Source organism: Bos mutus, chromosome 3 (genome assembly GCF_027580195.1).
Source record: "Bos mutus isolate GX-2022 chromosome 3, NWIPB_WYAK_1.1, whole genome shotgun sequence".
Taxonomy (NCBI): Eukaryota; Metazoa; Chordata; class Mammalia; order Artiodactyla; family Bovidae; genus Bos; species Bos mutus.
This window is the reverse complement of record NC_091619.1, coordinates 78,009,289-78,025,376: the sequence shown is the minus strand read 5'-3', so window position 1 is coordinate 78,025,376 and position 16,088 is coordinate 78,009,289. Positions and strand designations below refer to the sequence as shown.

Genomic DNA, 16,088 nt, shown 5'->3' with positions numbered 1-16,088 from the left:
GCGGATGTTGGCAATTTGATCTCTGGTTCCTCTGCCTTTTCTAAAACCAGCTTGAACATCAGGAAGTTCATGGTTCACATATTGCTGAAGCCTGGCTTGGAGAATTTTGAGCATTACTTTACTAGCGTGTGAGGTGAGTGCAATTGTGCGGTAGTCTGAGCATTCTTTGGCATTGCCTTTCTTTGGGATTGGAATGAAAACCGACCTTTTCCAGTCCTGTGGCCACTGCTGAGTTCTCCAAATTTGCTGGCATATTGAGTGCAGCACTTTCACAGCATCATCTTTCAGGATTTGGAATAGCTCAACTGGAATTCCATCACCTCCACTAGCTTTGTTCGTAGTGATGCTTTCTAAGGCCCACTTGACTTCACATTCCAGGATGTCTGGCTCTAGGTCAGTGATCACACCATCGTGATTATCTGGGTCGTGAAGATCTTTTTTGTACAGTTCTTCTGTGTATTCTTGCCACCTCTTCTTAATATCTTCTGCTTCTGTTAGGTCCATACCATTTCTGTCCTTTATCAAGCTCATCTTTGCATGAAATGTTCCTTTGGTATCTCTGATTTTCTCGAAGAGATCCCTAGTCTTTCCCATTCTGTTGTTTTCCTCTATTTCTTTGCATTGATCGCTGAAGAAGGCTTTCTTATCTCTTCTTGCTAAAGCCACTCAATTGCACAGTTTTAAATGGTGAATGTTACGGTGTGTGACTTGTTATGTTATGGTATGTGACTTGTCTCTCAATAAAGCTGTCATAAAAAAAAAAATACAAGTTTTACCTCCTATCTAAAGGTGAGGATCCTATGAAGAATCATTGAAATAATACAAATAAAATGTTTAAAGCACAGCACCTGCTAGTTTGTATTCCCAGTTAAAGATTCTTATTGTTGCTCTCAGGTAAAGTCATACTGCTTGAATATTGGTAAGCTGCAACTTTCAGTCGCTGCTACATTTGTAGAATATTACCTGTTAAGTAGTACGCAGTCAATAAATCCTTACTGAATGAATGTGTTTTGCTCACATTCATGTTTAGCCACTCATATGTTCTTTCTCTTGCAGTGCGTTTCTGAATCCCCATCACTGGGCCTAACAGTGGGCTCTCTGCCCCGTGGTAGTCATCCAGTGACAGGGAACTCTTCACAGCCCATGTTTCAGTGTGGAAGGTGAGGCTGGCAGTGTAGATTCAGACTGTGGAAGGAAGGTCTCTACCTTATTAAATTCAAGCAGAAGGTGGGGGCAATTGGTTTTTAACCTTTTTTCCCCCAGTAATATAATTCTGCCCTGTGTTTTTATAAGAACTGAATTGGCCTGTCAAGAATGTGTTTCTAATGGTTCATGATCAGATGGCTAGAGAGCTGAGGACTTCATCTGGATTAAAAAAAAATCAGTTTCTAGAAATTTAACAGATGTTCTTCTGAACCCAACTGACAATTTCCACGTATAACAAATTGTTATTTTAAATTATGATAGGAGCATTTTTTTCTTTGAAAAAAAAATTGAAATTCATGTCTTTTCACGAACTTGGCATTCCACTAAAAACACTTGAGTTGCTTCTACAACTGCGTCAGCAAGGTGCCATCTGCTTAACTGAGGCTCATGAAGGAAACCCATTGTTGTTTGTATCATCCAGCCCTTTTTCTAGAAGAGTAGTGGACAATTTTCCCTTTGGTGTCTGAGGAATGGTTGAGTCTCTCAGCTTCCTTTAGTTTTCCCTGTACTGTGAATTGTGAAGTTGATCCTTTTTCCTTGTTACCGGAAACTGGTGGGGGGCTTAGGTCCAGAGTGCGGCTCACTGCTAGCAAGAGGCTGGACTTCTCTCCTCTCCTGGTCTTTACTATGTGCCGCTCTCCCTCTAGACTCCGGCTTTATTTCCTACTCTGATTTTCCCTTTGCCCTAATTTATATCTCCTTTCATTTTTATTTCTGTCTGTGTGTATCTTCAAGAGATGCTCTTCTAATTCTTTGGCAGACAACTGAGAGACAGGGTCACCATTATTGAAGCCAATTTTAAAAATATGACTCTTTAAAAACCTTTCCCCCCAGGACATCAGGCAGGAATGGAAGAAAAAGCAAAACTGTCAGGAGAGAGTTGGTAAGCATTCCCCACCCCACCCAGAAGCTTTTTTGAGTGTCTCTTTTTCCTGTCTTTTTAATAGAAGTTGGTGATATGGCAAAGCAATACATAGAGAAAGGCCTTTTGGTTCCCGATCATGTGATCACACGCCTCATGCTGTTGGAGTTGGAGAACAGGCGCGGCGAGCACTGGCTACTTGACGGTGAGTTGAACCTGGGGGTCCACTGGGCTCCTTATTCTGCTAGTAGTGGGTCATGGTCTCCTTGAACACTTCCATAATTTCTTACAGATTGCAAAGTGCCTTTTTTCCCCAGTCATTTCTTTAGACATATTCCAATTTGGCAACATAATTAAAACACCCATGTGGGTGAAGCCTTTTAATTCCTTTGTCTGCAGACTACCATCCCTAAAGCCATCAACTTGAAGCAAACCTTAATTGAATTCCCAGTATTGTTCCAGTTTTGATGGTACTTTTTGTTTCCATGACTAAGTCATCATAAGTATGACTCATCTTAAATCAGAGGTTCTTTCATTCAAAATAAGCCACGTAAGTTAAAAGCATTTGTTATCATTTTTTACCTGTCAGATCTAAAAAAGAGAAAATCTGAAAATCTTTTTTTATTGAAGGTGTAAGAAATAAGTATTCTTGAGAATAAAATGGGTAACCTTTGGAGGGCAATTTAGTAGTCTTTAGCAATTCCCTGCTTCATTTCTTGCATAAAAATATATATTCAAGGATGTTTATTTTCAGCAATCTTGGCAAAACACTAGTTGTTGTTCAGTCCCTCCACTCTTTGTAACCGCATGGACTGCAGCACGCCAGGCTTCCTGGTCCTTCACTATCTCCCGGAGTTTGCTCAAACTCATGTCCATTGAGTTGGTGATGCCATCCAACCATCTCGTCCTCCGTCATCCCCTTCTCCTCCTGCCTTCCATCTTTCCCAACATCAGGGTCTTTTCTAATGAGTCAGCTGTTCGATCAGGTGGCCAAAAGTATTGGAGCTTCAGCTTCAGCATCAGTCCTTCCAATGAATATAAAGGGTTGATTTCCTTCAAGATTAAGTGGTTTGATCTTGCTGTCCAAGGGACTCAAGAGTCTTCTCCAGCACAGCACAGTTCAAAAGCATCAATTCTACGGTGCCCAGCCTTTTTTATGGTCCAACTGTCACATCCATACATGACTATTGGAAAAACAATTGCTTTGACCTTTGTTACAAGACACTGGTAACAACCTAAGTATTTATCTTGTGCTCAGTCCCTCAGTCAGAGCACGTCCAGCTCTGCAGCCCCATGGACTGTAGCCCACCAGGCTCCTTTGTCCATGGGATTTCTCAGGCAAGAATACTGGAGTAGGTTGCCATTTCCTTTTCCATGGATCTTTCTGACCCAGGGATTGAACCCAAGTCTCTTGTATCTCCTGTATTGGCCGACGGATTCTTTACCACTAGTGCCACCTGGGAAGCCAAGTATCTTAGCCTAGGGTTGCTTTAAATTTTGATATGCCTATTAACCAAATATCTATATCTATGTATTGATATAGATAGTGCTCTAAGATAAACTGCCACGTGAAGAAAACTAGTTGCAATATAGTATATATCATATACTATTATCTCTGTAAAAATGGAGGGATATAAATTACTGTATGTACTTATACACACATATATAAGCTGTCTTAGGAAGGATATAAAAAACTGATAACATGGTTGGCTCTGGATAAGGATTAGGGTTGGGAGAGAGATTTATGTTTCATTGTATATACCCTTTGCAATTGTTTGATTTTTAATATCTAAGTAATACATAGGCCTAATTTTTCAAAAAACAGGCAAATATCATATGAGATCACTTACATATGGACTCTTAAAAAAATCAACCTTATTTATAAAACAGAAATAGATCCACAGACATAGAAAATAAACTTATGGTTACCTAAGGGGCTAACAGTTGAGAGGAGATAAAGTAGGAGTTTAAGATTAACATATACACATTATTATATATAAAATGGGCTTCCCAGGTGGCTCAGTGGTAAAGAATCTGCCTGCCAATGCAGAAAATGCAGGAGACATGGGTTTGATCCCTGGATCAGGAAGCTCCTCTGAAGTAGGAAGGAAATGGCAACCCACTCTAATATTCTTGCCTGGAAAATTCCATGGACAGAGGAGCCTGGTGGGTTATAATCCATGGGGTCACAAAGACTTGGATGTGACTGACCATGTATATTAATATATATAAAATAGGTAAACAACATAGATGTACTGTGTAGCATTGGGAACTATATTCAATATCTTATACCTATGATGGAAAAGTGGAGAAGGCAATGGCACCCCACTCCAGTACTCTTGCCTGGAAAATCTCATGGACGGGGGGGCCTGGTAGGCTGCAGTCCATGGGGTCGTGAAGAGTCAGACATGACTGAGTGACTTCACTTTCACTTTTCACTTTCATGCATTGGAGAAGGAAATGGCAATCCAATCCAGTGTTCTTGCCTGGAGAATCCCAGGGACAGCGGAGCCTGATGGGCTGCTGTCTATGGGGTCGCACAGAGTTGAATATGACTGAAGCGACTTAGCAGCAGCATAATGGAAAAGTGTGAAAAATAATATATATATATATTCAATTATGTATATATATGGAGAAGGCAATGGCAACCCACTCCAGTACTCTTGCCTGGAAAACCCCATGGACAGAGAAGCCTGGTAGGCTGCAGTCCATGGGGTCACTAAGAGTCGGACACGACTGAGCGACTTCACTTTCCCTTCTCACTTTCATGCATTGGAGAAGGAAATGGCAACCTACTCCAGTGTTTTTGCCTGGAGAATCCCAGGGATGAGGGAGCCTGGTGGGCTGTCGTCTATGGGGTCACACAGAGTCGGACAAGACTGAAGTGACTTAGCAGCATGTATATAAATAACTGATTCACTTTAGTGTATACTTGAAACAGCATTGTAAATTAGCTTCAATTTTATAACAATGGTTTGAAAAAAGAACAGCTCTGTGGTTCCTATGATATGTTACCTAGGAAAATGCATGCAGATGCTCATACATGAACTACTACAGTTTTGTACTTCAGGAAGCTGGAATTAAGAATCATCTACTTTAAGTAGATGATTCTTTAAGCCCAGTATAAATCTTTTGATTTATTAATTGAAAAAAAAAAAAATAGACTATAGATTCCTTGGCAGTGAAAATAGAAACTTGATGAATATATTGCTTTCTAGAAATGAAAGGATAGTGAGATTTATGTATAAGAAACTTCTTTCCATTGCAGAGTAGTTTTCCTTTAGTTCACTCAGTGTATTCTTTCCTGTCTTACTTTGGAGAACCAAAGCCTCAGCAAGTTGTGATAATGTGAATTTCAATGTTTGTTAGCTGCAGAGAAGCCAGAGTGAATTGTCCTACGTTTTAACTATCAGATTGCCTATTTCTCCTAAAGTCTGGAGCTGTGAATCTCCAAAATGACTAATATGTTGTAGAGTAGTTATTCTGTATCAGTGTTTCTCAAAGTGTATAGTGTTAGTAATGGCTTGATGGGAAAACACTGTAGTTTACAAAATGTAAGTTTAAATATTAAAGATTGCTTGAATTTATTGAGTACTCACTGTGTGCCAAGTAGTGATCTGAGCTTTAGATATTTATCTCATTCAGTCCCTACAGTGACCATATGAAGGTAGAGATTGTTATTTCCATTTAATAGATGAAAAAATGGAGGCACAGTAGGGTTCACTTACCTATTCAAAGTTAGTAAATCCAGAGGTAACCAACTTCTTAGGACTTTAATGAACTTTTACTATGATAGTGTGATTTAACTCTTCATAGAAAGCGATATCATGAGGCATTTTCTGAATTTATTTAACCCTAGAATCTCCTACCCTATTGAGAACCTGTGTGTTTGGTTCTATGGCCCATTCTTTGTGAACTCTACTGTTCAACATCTATTCTTCAGTGTGGAGGTGTTCTGAAAAGTTGACTATAGCGTAGATCATATCTTTCTAGAATGCCTTCCATTAAAAATATTGGGAACTGTATTCTCATGGGGCTACAGGGAACCAACAGACTGAACTGAAAACTTCTGTCAAGAGAGAGGCTATAATGGTCTGTGGAAAGTATATGTTTGTTTATTAGTAATGAATAAAGCTCCTACTGTGAGTCAGGAACTATTAGGTGCTGTTGATAAAATGACAAGACACTTTCTCTATTAAGGGACTTATATCACAGTAGGGGAGTCAGATGTGTAAAAAATTATGACCGTGTAATGAAATCAGTACCCATGTGGGTACACTGAGGACCCAAAGGAGAAAATTATCTCTTCTCATGGTAGAAAGTGGGATTGGCAACTTTATGGTAAAAGAGATGACTGGAGTGAGGTCCTGTAGGTTGATGAATGGGGTTGGAAGGAGGATTTTTTCATCAAAGGGGTAATGTGAACTGGGTAAGAGAGGAACGACTTAGCCTAGTGTTTTCCTGTGCCTGCAGACAGAGGCATAGGAAATCCTGGGGTGATGGACTTTGATTCTATACAGAGATGGTGGAACTGGAAATTGTTGGTGATATGGACCACTGAAAACTTGTGCATGTGTTCTCAGTCGCTTCAGTTGTGTCTGACTCTTTGTGACCCTATGGACTGTAGCCCACCAGGCTTCTCTGTTCATGGGATTCTCCAGGCATGAATACGGGAGTGGGTTGCCATGCCCTCCTCCAGGGGATCTTTCCAATCCAGGCATTGAACTCACTTGTCTTGCATCTCCTGCATTGGCAGATGGGTTCTTTACCATTAGTGCCACCTGGGAACCTCACTGAAGACTTAAAAAGGGGAATAGCTTGATCAAATCTGTTGGTGTTTCAGAAAAACTATTCTGTTAGCAGGAGAGCGATTAGATGCTGGGGTAGGGGAGGAGGTGGTGACCTGAAGCTGGGGAAGAGATTGTTAGCACAATTGGACCAAGAGGTGTTGAAGGCCTGAATTTAAGCATCAACAGTGACATGGCCAGGAGGCATCATTCCTGAAAGATTGCCTTGATGAGGGAAAAAAAATTGACAGGAGTGTTGACTGATGATAGGCACTATAGACCTGGGGTTCTCTATGATTGCCTTCCCAGCTTTTGGAGTTTCTTGGCTATCAGTACCTTACCTAGGCTTCTCCAGTTATGTTAATTTCTCCAGACTCTAAATATTTAACTCACAAAAATTAGCCCCCCACTCCTTCTTTCTTATGCTGGTATTTTCCATGACTGATAACTTGAACTTTGCCACCACTTAACAGTAATTTACATTTCTCTAGTTTAAATTCTTTAATTGTAGGTTTTCTCACCTTATAAAATGAGCTCGTATAGTTTTAAGTAAACTTAACTGTTAAAAAAAGGATCAAGTGTCTTAAACTCCTTTGGGAAGGTGGTTAGTGTAATCACCACTAATCCCAGTAGTACCAGTGCTTTCAAATCCCAGCTCTGCCATTTACCGGCAGAGGGTAAATGTCAGTGACCTTGGGCACAGTACCTTATTAGCTCTCTGAATTTTACTCCTCATGGAAAACAGAGATTACAGAAAGGATGAAGTAAGTGAATATACATAAAGGGCTTAGCAGAATTCGTGTGGTTATAGAAAGTATTATATGAGATTTTGTGATTTGTTGTACATGAGGTGTAGGTCGGGAATTTTTTTGTTTTTTTGGTGATTATGTGAAGCATTAAGTTCAAAAATAGTTTAAAACATCTTCAGCTACACGAAGTTAAAAAGTCAGTTTCAGTTGTGAAATGTTTTATGTATCTTTTCACTGCTTTGCTTTTGCCATAACTTTTCCTCTTAGTGAATGAATAAGTGAAATTCTTTTATATCATAGGCCTGTTTTTAGTAAAGTACGTCAGTCTCCTCACTGATTTAGTTTATAGCTTTCTCCTTGAAAACCCATCTGGTCACGGTTTTGGTTGTGATTTTCCTTTAAAGCTCTGGAAGAAATCCTTTTGGCAAAGTGGGGACCGTCAGGAATGCTAAGTTCTATGTTCAGCTTGCAACCCGTTATGTTCCAGGGCATGTGCTCTGCGGAGGACGTGCCGGTTGAGTGTGCTAAAGGTGATTGAATGTGGAAAGGTCAGGAGAAGAATTTTGGATGACAGATGACTCATCATCTTGGTCCATATGGCTGTGGAGAGGCATCCTGCAAACAGTGGGTGGAAAACGAGCAGTGCAGATGCATGCCAAGGAAACACCAGGGTGGCTGTGAATGGGCTTGGTGAGTGCTCTGTGGCTTGGTCAGCCGTGTACTTGCTAAAAACAGTCCAGTACCATCTTGTCTTCACAGTGTGCTTTTTAGTTGGATAAGAAACACTCTTTTTTGTATTAATATGTGTATAGAGGTGTGGCTTTCCCCCTCTTTTCTTTGTCTTTCTTTAGTTTCCTTAGACGTTCCATGAGTGAGAGCAGTTTTATAAAAATAATTTTCATATTTTCTAAGATATTCAGCCAGTGGAATGTCACGTATAAGTCTTCTAGTTTTGCTGTGAAACTCTGGTTTTGATTTTGCTTTTTTCTTTAAGATGTTTATGGCTTACTAGGTGATATTAAGGTGAAATAGTAACTAAGGCACAGTAACCAACCCTTACAAATAACCAGCTCAAATACAAATTCTTCATTTAAAAAGAAAAAAAGCTGGCTGTGAGATGAGGCCCGTTGGGAGGTGTGTTAGGTAATAGATTTCTTTCCCCCTATTTCTAAACATGGCTGCCAAAACCTGTGCATTTAAACAGTAAAATGCTCTCAGGCTCAGTCCTAATTTATCTCAAGTTGTAACAGAATTGTCTGCCAGATGACTTTAGGTGTAGGTATCGAAATATTTTGTATTTGCTGTCAAAGTTTGGTTTCATGGAAAAAATCTTCAATTTTGGAATTGTAAGTGGAATATAATTTAAACCTTTTTATTGGAGATAAAGATACCTTTACAAGGAGAGTCACCGTTCGGTCATGTTCCATTTATATATCCCATTTGATTTTGTTCTGAGCACTAATGGGTGCTCTCTGTGGGTAATTCTGGGATTTTTTTTTTTTTTTTTAGCAGAAGTCAGAGCCACCTGAATGTGTGCAGTGTTTGTATGTGTTTGCTCTGACCTTATCCCAACTTTGTATTTTTCTTTCTGATTCAGACCTTTGAAGGGTGTGACATCCCGCTGGGCAACATATGCCTACAGAGAAAAAGCCAACAATCACATATCTTCTGAATCACATCTTTCAAGAAAATGCCAAGGGCAATTTTTTTTTTTTCTGTTGCCCTTGGGAATGTAGGGTATGTCAAAAATAAAACATGTAGTACATTTTTTGGAAGGTCACTGAAGACATTCTCTGTGAAGAAAAAAGAATCAGGCTTTCTCCTTGTATGTGTATGAGTGCATGTATTCAAGAGGGTAATACCCACTTACCTTCAGATGTTTAGTCCTTGGGCTTCCCTGATAGCTCACTTGGTAAAGAATCCACCTGCAATGCAGGAGACCCCAGATCAGTTCCTGGGTTGGGAAGATCCCCTGCAGAAGGGATAGGCTACCCACTCCAGTGTTCTTGGGCTTCCCTTGTGGCTCAGCTGTTAAAGAATTGCCTGCAGTGTGAGAGACCTGGCTTCAATCCCTGGGTTGGGAAGATCCTCTAGAGAAGGGAAAGGCTACCCACTCCAGTATTCTGGCCTGGAGAATTCCATGGACTGTATAGTCCATGGGGTCACAAAGAACCTCTGTATCTTCAATCACTATTAGGGCAGTATGTATGCTCTCCCAACCTTGAACAGAAGGTGTGAAGCAATTGGCGTGACTGCTGAAGAGTGGAGAGTCACAGACTTGAAGGAACTCTGCTGGGCACGGTGGTGGTTCTCAGGCCTGCCAAGCATGGATTGAACAGTCATAATCTCTGGCATCTCACCAGGCTCATCCTTCTTGACATACTCATGTGTATAGGAATGAATATGAAAATGAAAAAGATACATGTATATGTACAGAAATCAATATAGTTGTTAGACATTAGCATTTCAATACTAAACTGCAGAGAAACCTAAAGTGTTAAGTCTTTGTGAGGGTCTTTGGTTTAATTAACAGTGTAAGAACTTGGGTTTTTTTTTGTTGTTATTGTTAACTTTTTATTTTATATTGGAGTACAGTTGGTTAGCAATGTTGTGTTAACTTCGGGTATACAGCAAAGTGATTCAGTTATACATGTACGTGTATCTTTTTCAAATTTTCTCATTTAAGTTGTTACGTAAAATACTGAGCAGAGTTCTCTATACAGTAGGACCTTGTTGGCTATCTATTTTAAATATAGCAATGTGTATGTGTCTGTAAACTCTCTAGCTATCTCTTCCCCGTTGGTAACCATAAATTCAAAGAATTTGATTTTTATTCCACGGCCCTTCCTTGTTCAGTGTCTTTGGTGTCTGTATGAGCTCAGAGTATCTGAAAAACACTGTAAGACTCTGGATCTCTTATTCATTTCATTGGATTCTCTCCTGAGACTCTGTCTCTGTGTCTATTTCTGGTGTGTTTCTTCTAATTGATCTGACTGTTGCCTCAGGATGAGGAACAATCTTAACATAGTAGACAATCCTGACTTTGTTTATTCCATTTGTATTTTCAGGGAATGATTAGATTTTAACATGGAAGCATTAAGGACCATACGGAAAACAAACATTTGAACACATCCTAGGAAAACTTGGTTCAGAGATCAAGAAGCAAATTGAGTATGCATTATTTGTGTATCTCATCAATCCATCTGAGGAGGGAATAGTATTACTTCCTGACCTTACAGTCCAGGAGGAGCAAATGCTACTTAAATAATCATAGTGTAGGATCTTGAGAACACCAGTGAACTAGGTAGGAGGGGAGAGCTAGCACAGAGGAGAAAGTGACTGGCTCTCTTGAGGCCGAGGGAGGCCTCCAGGAGGAGGGGACACAAAATTTTGAAACTGGGAGTAAAGCACAATCTAGACAGAGAAGATCATGCACGAGGGGTATAGAGGTATGAAACAACGTATGTATTCTGAAAGCTACAAGTAGTTGGATAATTTGAGAGCCAAAAATTATGAGCAGATGAGGCTGTAAAAGTGGGTGGGGGCAAAAGTTAAACACTTCTTGAAAGGCAAAACAAGGACTTGAATAATTGTCAAAGTTAATATTAAAAATGAGTTGGAAGGAAGTTAAAAATAAAAATTTAAAACTGAGTTTGGAAGAGTGAATAATTTATTTTTAACTTTCCTTCCAACTAACATTTAAAAATTAGCTAAATTAAACAATTTTTAGAGGGAGGATGAGGGGGGGGTTCAAAAGGGAGGTTCAATATATATATACATAATATATATATTTATAGCTGATTCACATTGTTGTACAGCAGAAAACAACACAACATTGTAAAGCAGTTGTTGGTGGTTTGACTCCTATAGACCTCTGCAGGCCAGGACTCCCTGTCCCTTACCATCTCCTGGAGTTTGCTGGAGTGGGGTGCCATTGCCTTCTCTGTATAGTTGGCTAGTTTAAGTAATAATAAAACAATTATTGTACACTTACTTTGAACGTGGAAGAAGCATGGATTTGAGAGTCAGGTCTGAATAAGTAGTTTGTAGTCTCCCCTTTCCTGGATTCTTTTTTCTCATCTGTACAATAGGAGTATGTTTGGCATAGGTTTGCAAGGATTGATTAACAAATGTAAAACTTGTAGTAGAGTTCTGGAACATAGTAGGTGGTCAGGTGGTAGATATGTGTTCTTATTTTCAGTGTAAAGATAATTTAATTGATTATTATTAATGGAAACATATGTAGGCAAACACTGATATAGATGTTAGAACTTAAAGTGTTGAGAAAATTAACAAAAATATTGTCATTCCATTAAGGATCAGCATATTTACCCCTCATTATACACCTGGGGAAAGCCTAAGTAAATGAAATCACTCATCTTCCGTTAAACCTTGTCTAGTAATCTAAAACAAAACAGTATAAAAAGCTGTTGATTTTCCTATTACTAACAAGAAAACTCAGATTTTGGAAAGATGAACAAACTGATTAGGATTAAAAATAGAAGGTGGTGTTGAAAAAAGCAGACAGTTCATTTTATTATTTTTTTTCAGGGCTGCACTGTGTACCTTGCAGGATCTTAGTTCCCCAAACAGGCCCTCGGCAGTAAAAGCACCAAGTCCCAACTACCGGACCAACAGGGAATTCCCACAGATGATTTAATTTTACTTTTTTCACATTGTTCTTGTAGAAATTATTCATGACCACTATAAAACATTCAGGCCATATGAAAAAACGCAAAGTAAAAGCAACAAATTTTGCCTGAAATCCCAGTAGCCAGAAATAACAAGGGTTAGCAGTTGCAGACCACCATTCTAGACACCTCTCCATGCACATAATGCAGGTAAAACTCTGTAAGAATAACACCATACTTTACATACTTTAAAAAAAAGGCATTCAGTTTTACTCAAATTGAACTATAGCAAAAGCTAAAGTGAACCCTAAGGAATTAATACTGAATTTCAGATAAAAACCTTCTTCATCACAAGGGATATTAATTTCCATGGAAGCCTGTTAAGATTATGAAAAGATGAGATTGACATATTTGTTTTTTTTTAATCTCACATTTCAAATTTAAACAATATACTTCCATTTTTTCCCATCTCCTCTCCCTTTCCTCCCAATTTTGTTAGCATTTAATGTGAAAATGTATTATAAACTTCTCTAACTTCCCATTTTTCAGTTTTACAGTTAAGAAATTTTAATGAATTCTGTGCACTCATTTTTCCCCCATACCACTCCTCTGTTTATTTTATTTTGATTAATCTTAGTTATATCACTGAATATACTAGAAACTGTTGAATTATACACTTTAAACAAGTGACTTGTATATGAATGAAACTGAACTACTTTTTAAAAATTTTTATTGGAATATATAGTTGATTTAAGATGTTTCTGCTATGCAGCAAAGTGAAACAGTTATACATATACATATGTCCACTGTTTTGAAAATTCTTTTCCCACGTAGGTCATTACAGAGTATTGAGTAGAGTTCCCTGTGCTATACAGTAGGTTGTTATTAGTAATCCATTTTATATATAGTAGTGTGTATATGTGGAGAAGGCGATGGCACCCCACTCCAGTACTCTTGCCTGGAAAATCCCATGGATGGAGGATCCTGGTAGGCTGCAGTCCTTGGGGTCACTAAGAATCAGACATGACTGAGTGACTTCACTTTCACTTTTCACTTTCCTGCACTGGAGAAGGAAATGGCAACCCACTTCAGTGTTCTCCCTGGAGAATCCCAGGGATGGGGGAGCCTGGTGGGCTGCCGTCTATGGGGAGACACAGAGTCGGACATGACTGAAGTGACTTAGCAGCAGCAGCAGCAGCAGCAGCAGTGTGTATATGTCAATCCCAATCTCCCAACTTATTCCTCCCCCGCTACGCTTCCCCCTGGTAACCATAACTTTGTTCTCTACATCTGTGACTCTATTTCTGTTTTGTAAATAAGTTTATTTGCATTATTTTTAACACAGCTTTCCCATTCATCACGTGGTTTACTGGATTTTATTGAATGCCTCTCTTCTCTCCCTCTCTTCCCTTCTCCACTGCCCTCCTGGCAGAACAGCTCCCGAGGTGCTATATTCATGTTTGAAAATATCTCCTTGTTGTTTAATGTTTTAGCTGACTGTGATATTCTGAAGTGGTCCTTGTGTCCTTTGCAGTCGAGTTTCATTGTCTTCTGGCCTGGTTTATTGCTCTGTAGAAGCCCAAGGCCAGTTTGACTGTTTTACCTTTTGTGAATACGGTTTCTTTTCTGGTATAGACTTTCTGAAGAATTATTTCTTCCTCAGTTCAGTTCAGTCGCTCAGTCGTGTCTGACTCCTTGCAACCCCATGAATCACAGCACGCCAGGCCTCACTGTCCATCACCAACTCCCGGAGTTCACTCAAACTCATGTCCATCGAGTTGGTGACGTCATCCAGCCATCTCATCCTCTGTTGTCCCGTTCTCCTCCAGCCCCCAATCCCTCCCAGCATCAGGGTCTTTTCCAATGAGTCAACTCTTCTCATGAGGTGGCCAAAGTATTGGAATTTCAGCTTCAGCATCAGTCCTTCCAATGAACACCCAGGACTAATCTCCTTTAGGATGGACTGGTTGGATCTTCTTGCAGTCCAAGGGACTCTCAAGAGTCTTCTCCAACACCACAGTTCAAAAGCATCAATTCTTCAGCGCTCAGCTTTCTTCACAGTCCAACTCTCACATCCATACATGACCATAGGAAAAACCATAGCCTTGACTAGACGGACCTTTGTTGGCAAAGTAATGTCTCTGCTTTTCAATATGCTATCTAGGTTGGTCATAACTTTCCTTCTAAGGAGTAAGCGTCTTTTAATTTCATGGCTGCAATCACCATCTGCGGTGATTGTAGAGCCCCAAAAAATAAAGTCTGACACTGTTTCCACTGCTTCCCCATCTATTTCCCATGAAGTGATGGGAACAGATGCCATGATCTTTGTTTTCTGAATGTTGAAATTTAAGCCAACTTTTTCACTCTCCTCTTTCACTTTTATCAAGAGGCTTTTTAGTTCGTCTTCACTTTCTGCCATAAGGGTGGTATCATCTGCATATCTGAGGTTATTGATATTTCTCCTGGCAATCTTGATTCCAGCTTGTGCTTCTTCCAGCCCAGCGTTTCTCATGATGTACTCTGCATAGAAGTTAAATAAGCAGGGTGACAATATACAGCCTTGATGGACTCTTTTTCCTATTTGGAACCAGTCTGTTGTTCCATGTCCTGTTCTAATTATTGCTTCCTGACCTGCATATAGGTTTCTCAAGAGGCAGGTCAGGTGGTCTGGTATTCCCATCTCTTTCAGAATTTTCCACAGTTTTTTGTGATCCACACAGTCAAAGGCTTTGGCATAGTCAATAAAGCAGAAATAGATGTTTTTCTGGAACTCTTGCTTTTTCCATGACCCAGCGGATGTTGGCAATTTGATCTCTGGTTCCTCTGCCTTTTCTAAAACCAGCTTGAACATCAGGAAGTTCACGGTTCACATATTGCTGAAGCCTGGCTTGGAGAATTTTGAGCATTACTTTACTAGCATGTGAGATGAGTGCAATTGTGCGGTAGTTTGAGCATTCTTTGGCATTGCCTTTCTTTGGGATTGGAACGAAAACTGACCTTTTCCAGTCCTGTGGCCACTGCTGAGTTTTCCAAATTTGCTGGCATATTGAGTGCAGCACTTTCACAGCATCATCTTTCAGGATTTGGAATAGCTCAACTGGAATTCCATCACCTCCACTAGCTTTGTTCATAGTGATGCTATCTAAGGCCCACTTGACTTCACATTCCAGGATGTCTGGCTCTAGGTGAGTGATCACACCATTGTGATTATCTTGGTTGTGAAACTCTTTTTTATACAGTTCTTCTGTGTATTCTTGCCACCTCTTCTTAATATCTTCTGCTTCTGTTAGATCCATACCATTTCTGTCCTTTATCGAGCCCATCTTTGCATGAAATGTTCCCTTGGTATCTCTGATTTTCTTGAAGAGATCTCTAGTCTTTCCCATTCTGTTGTTTTCCTCTATTTCTTTGCATTGATCACTGAGGAAGGCTTTCTTATCTCTCCTTACTATTCTTTGGAACTCTGCATTCAGATGCTTATATCTTTCTTTTTCTCCTTTGCTTTTCACTTCTCTTCTTTTCATAACTATTTGTAAGGCCTCCTCAGACAGCCATTTTGCTTTTTTGCATTTCTTTTCCATGGGGATGGTCTTGATCCCTGTCTCCTATACAGTGTCACGAACCTCCATCCATAGTTCGTCAGGCACTCTGTTTATCAAATCTAGTCCCTTAAATCTATTTCTCACTTCCACTGTATAATCATAAGGGATTTGATTTAGGTCATACATGAATGGTCTAGTGGTTTTCCCCATTTCTCCAATTTAAGTCTGAATTTGGCAATAAGGAGTTCATGATCTGAGCCACAGTCAGCTCCTGGTCTTGCTTTTGCAGACTGTATAGAGCTTCTCCATCT

The 16,088-nt window shown here is 39.7% G+C and overlaps 1 protein-coding gene across 2 annotated transcripts in view; it reads left to right on the top strand.

The window, feature by feature from the left end:
- AK4 (adenylate kinase 4) overlaps nucleotides 1-16,088 on the top strand; it is a 96,229-nt gene that overhangs the window by 58,367 nt on the left and 21,774 nt on the right. For both annotated transcript variants that reach the window (XM_070367893.1, XM_070367892.1), the window contains exon 3: nucleotides 2,154-2,273. In XM_070367893.1, coding sequence (XP_070223994.1) covers nucleotides 2,154-2,273 — 120 coding nt within the window. The remainder of the gene's footprint in view (nucleotides 1-2,153; nucleotides 2,274-16,088) is intronic.